This window comes from Myotis davidii, unplaced genomic scaffold, assembly GCF_000327345.1.
Source record: "Myotis davidii unplaced genomic scaffold, ASM32734v1 scaffold902, whole genome shotgun sequence".
Lineage (NCBI taxonomy): Eukaryota > Metazoa > Chordata > Mammalia > Chiroptera > Vespertilionidae > Myotis > Myotis davidii.
Window position 1 is genome coordinate 1,630,433 of NW_006293951.1, and position 4,687 is coordinate 1,635,119.

At 36.7% G+C, this 4,687-nt stretch overlaps 1 protein-coding gene across 1 annotated transcript in view; it reads right to left on the minus strand.

Annotated features, from left to right (window-relative positions):
- Positions 1-985: 985 nt before the first annotated feature.
- Positions 986-4,687, minus strand: part of LOC102764376 (dol-P-Glc:Glc(2)Man(9)GlcNAc(2)-PP-Dol alpha-1,2-glucosyltransferase) — a 5,943-nt gene continuing 2,241 nt past the window's right edge. Inside the window, exon 2 of the mRNA XM_006767820.2 lies at positions 986-3,692. Coding sequence (XP_006767883.1) covers positions 2,637-3,692 — 1,056 coding nt within the window. The 3' untranslated portion in view covers positions 986-2,636. The remainder of the gene's footprint in view (positions 3,693-4,687) is intronic.

Sequence of the window (4,687 nt, forward strand, 5' to 3'; positions counted from 1 at the left end):
TTAAGAGAGGAGGAAGAGGCCAGAGAGCTAACAAAATTTCTCTTGCTAAATGACATGCTATGTTTAACCTTAGGAACTACAGTTCCAAAGCATTTAAATACACAGTCAGATGCAATAGAAAAGATTTCTGGGTATCCCCTAAGAGAAAACACATGATATGTAAGGAAAGAGCATACTGGAACCTTACTAATGCTATATGCTATATAAACATAATACTCAGCTATGAAATTTCACAGAAGAAAAAAGTTCAAACATTTAATACTGGGGCTACACATATTATGTACTAAATCCGTTTGACATTCTGTAACATAATCCTACTTATATAGTTTAATACCAATAATTGCAAGTCTCCACAGGCTTCTTTTTTAAAAAATCACCTTTTAATCAAGAAATTAAGTTAAGTCTAATTTTTTTAAACTTCATGTCAAAACATCTATTTGTTATCTCTTGAAAAATGTTCAAAACACAAAGATCACTTAGGATATTCCTAAAAGCAATGCTCTATAACACCTTCTAATTCACAGCATTCTTTTCTAAAATGTTAAGTACTATACTTTCTGTACTTTATAGAAAGAAAAAAAAAGAAAGTAAGATTAACCTGTTTTCTCTGAATGTAGATTTTATCCAAAATATCTTTTAACAGGGTAGGAACTTAAAAATTAACTGGGACAGCGATTCCCCCAATATATGGGGTGGAATGGTTTCCTCATTTTTGCCAGACTAGATTAGAGAGGAAAAGTTTTTCAGTCTCAGAAATATTCCTTAACACATTCATATACAGTATCAGACAAGAAAGCTGTTTTTCCTAAATTAAACATTTCTTTTTTAATTTTGACTTCCTGGAATTCAGATTGTCATTATAAATAATAACTTCTTTAGTGTGCTTTCTTGTCTAGTTAAAAAAAAAAAGATTGAGTAAAAACATCTGTCCTGCAATCACTGTTACAACTAAAAAGTTGATCTACTTCCTAAGTACTGAGCAGAGTACAAGATTGCTCTTTATTTATTGCTCCACCACACTTGTCATTTTCACCTGTACACAACTTTATATTTGCAAACACAGAATACTTTCCCATCCCACTCATTATTTAAAACTCAGAGAAAGCATTAGTCAACATTTAAGACAAATAGGTTCACAAAGCTACTTAAAAATGTTTACAAACATAAAATGAGTTAAAAGATGAATTCTATTCAGTTCTAAGTATACATGTGAGTTAACATGTCCAAACACTTTTCTGTAATGGAATGATAATCAAATGAATGTACCAAAATAGCAGACACAGAATCCAAAATCCCACACACAAGATTAAATCAGCTGTTCCCCAATCTACTAAATAAGATTAGGTTAAATGATTTCTAAACCTCTCTCAATTCTAACTTTTCTTGTATAATGGAATCAAATACCAGTTACCTCTAGTTTTATATTTGGCCTTGAAAGTTAGTGTTTTTAACCTCTCAATAACGATTAAAATTTTATCTCAACTATCTCAGCAAAGAAATTATATCCTACACTTTCATGAAATGTATCCTAAAATCTCCTTTGGTAACTTTAGTGGGTTGAAGTGTCCCACAAAAAGACATGTCTGCTTGGAACCTATAAATGTGATCGTATTTGGAAAAAGGGTCTCCGATGGTATAACTGAATTAATACTGTCATCATGAGACAATCGACATTGTCCCTGTAAGATAAAGAAGAGAAGACCGTTGGGAAAGCCATGTCAAGAAAGGGCAGAGAGACTGCAGTGATGCATCTATAACCGAGGCAGCAAGGACTGCAGAGAGCCACCGGAAGTCAGGAGAGAGGCACGGGGGTGGTTCTCCCGGAGCCTCCAGATGGAACCAAGACTGCCGACACCATAATTTGAGATTTATGGCCCCCAGAACTGTGAGATATATTTTTAAGCCACCGAGTTTGTGGTCATTTGTTATGGCAACCACAGAAAACTAGTACAGTAACATATGTCAAAAAGAAAAACCCTTTTTAAAGGTATTATCATCAACACAATTTATCTGTGGCCATCACATAGTTCACATTAGAAATTAGGAAAGGAGCTTCATCATTCCTAGATTTTTAACCAAAACCAGTAACTTAAATCATAGGTAGACAAAGATGAGCCTGGAATTTCTAATACTTACTATCGATGTGAGTCTATTTTGCCTTATGATTAAAATTATATTTACTGAAATGTTAAGCAACTTTTCCATCAAAAATATTACCTGATCATTTGCAAAGTTTTCAAATATTCTGTCTACTATTGTTTTTTGGGAATTAATACATAAGTTCCAGTATTACAATGCATGCCCAATTTTCTTAAACTTATATCTATAAAAAGTTCACAAGCTTGTTGAGTGGCCAGCAGTACAAAAGTGATATCATGAGATAATTGTAAACAATTTTATTTTCCCAGTATTGCTCAGGCTTATGGAGCAAGTCTTAAATGTTTCTAAGTTTTTTACCACTTAACTCCCTTGGGTTTGTTATATATGTTTAAAACACATATAGCCGATGTTTAAAAATAAAACATCTAAAGTGATCTGAGGATCACCACTGTGCCTAAAAGTTCATAATTTTCACCTGTTCAGTTGCTCATGTGGAAATGTGGAAATCTATTTTAGAGTTCAAGATATCTGTAATATTACCACATAAACCTCTGAGTGTCCTGACTATTTGGCCACTGAAAAGTCTTGTTCAGAAAGATATAAAAAGTTATGAAATTAACAACTGCATAGCAACCTAGTTCACAAACAAGTCTAGATATTGGGGGCAGAGGTATGTTAAGCCTATAAATAACATAAGGTAAAATAAAGTAACGAAATTCTAGCAGTTTCTGAGGTACTATAACAGCAAACAAGCATATGAAAAACATTAAGTTCCAGAAAACAGACTTTGACTTCAATGAGTCAGTTATACTCCAACCAGCAAATATATAGACAGGAACTAGCAAATATTTCACAATTTCATATCTTTGAAAAACTCTTCTCCACACATAGAATGTATAATGCCTGTTATCTGCTAATAAGTATTTGTGAACGTAAGTGAATTTCCAAACTAAAAATACAGAGACTATAGTGAGCACAAAAAACTGAATTCTACGTTTCCAAACTAAGCAAAGAAAAGCTTTCACTTTGCTAGGAGACAGTAGGTGAGGAAAGGAAAAAAAGAGAGTGAAAGAGAAAAAATAGAAGAGCTGGGGGAAGTGCAGACAGACCTCATGACTGCTCCGATCGCCAACAACAATCCCCCCATTCACTACCACGAAAGCACAAAACAGAAACAGGAGAAGGATGTACGGCCAAGTCAAGACGAGAAGCATACTCAAGTTCTTAAAGGACATGGAATAAACCAAAAGAAACTGAAGAATTTTCCTGAATTCTGAAAACGGTCCTTTGATTGGGGGAAGCCTCTCTTCCTTCTTCTTTTGCAGCTCAGTTTTCCACGCTTCAGTTAACTTTTGTGCGATGACGTTTCCTGCGCAGAAGACAGCCCAGACAATATTTGTCTGACGAAACATGAAGCCACAAAATCCAAGCAACGCTGACGTTTTATGATTCCCATAAAGACACATCAAATAGGCAAAAAGAGTGAAAAACATGGATCCTGCTTCTGTATAGTAGAGGAAGTTAAAGAAATAGAGTGTAGGAAATACTGCTAGGGTTAATGTTGACAAGATTCTCTGGGCACTTGAGCCAGCCTAGGAGGAAGAGAAATCACAGTTAAACTTATTTTCATGATAAAACAAATACGCTTTTTCTGTGGAGATAATGAAGAGACTTCTTAAACAATACAAAACCACATGAGTCATATTTAAATAAAATTATTCAAGATTATTTCTGGCTAGGCAAAGACACAATAAACATTTAAATATGTTTTTACTGATTTTTAGAAAGAGAGGAAGGGAGAAGGGAGAGAGAGATAGAAACACTGATGAGAGAGAAACTTCAGTAGGTCGCCTCTCATACGTGCACTGACTGGGAATCGAACTTGCAGTCTTGCAGTGCAGGGGACAATGCTCCAACCAACTGACCAACTAGGCCACGTGGTCAGGGCCTTCATTTACTCTAAATCACCAAATCAAATGATGCCATTGCCTTGATTAAAATTAAGGGCTGTCCATCACCTATTCAAGTTCAAAATCCTTTCCATGACTTTTAAGGACACTCATGACTTCACCCCACCTACTTCTCCAGCCTCAGAGGTCTATCCTATCTAATAAAAGAGAAACATGCAAATTGACCATAACCTCGACACCCTTCCCATTGGCTAATCAGCAGGATATATGCAAATTAACTGCCAACCAAGATGGCGGCTGGCAGCCAGGCAGCTGAAGTGAATAGGAGGCTTACTTGCTCCAGTGATGGAGGAAGCCAAGGTTCCCCGCCTGCCGCTGCCGGCCTCTGAGCTTGCACTCTAAGCAACTATGTTGCAATTATAGAAGCTAAACAAACCCCAGAAACCTGCTTTCAGCCGTCAGAGCTGGAGAGAGCAGAACCGCGACAGTGTTATAATTATAGAACCCAAACAAACCAGATACCTGCATTCGGCAGCCGAGGTCTCAGAGCTGGAGCCGAGCCTGAGAACTAAAGCCAGCTCTCAGCTCCAGTGACAGCCATAGAAGGTAAATAAATCCCAGACAAAAACCTCTGTGCCGGGCTTGGGCGGGGCGGGTCGCACAGGATCAACAGGGTG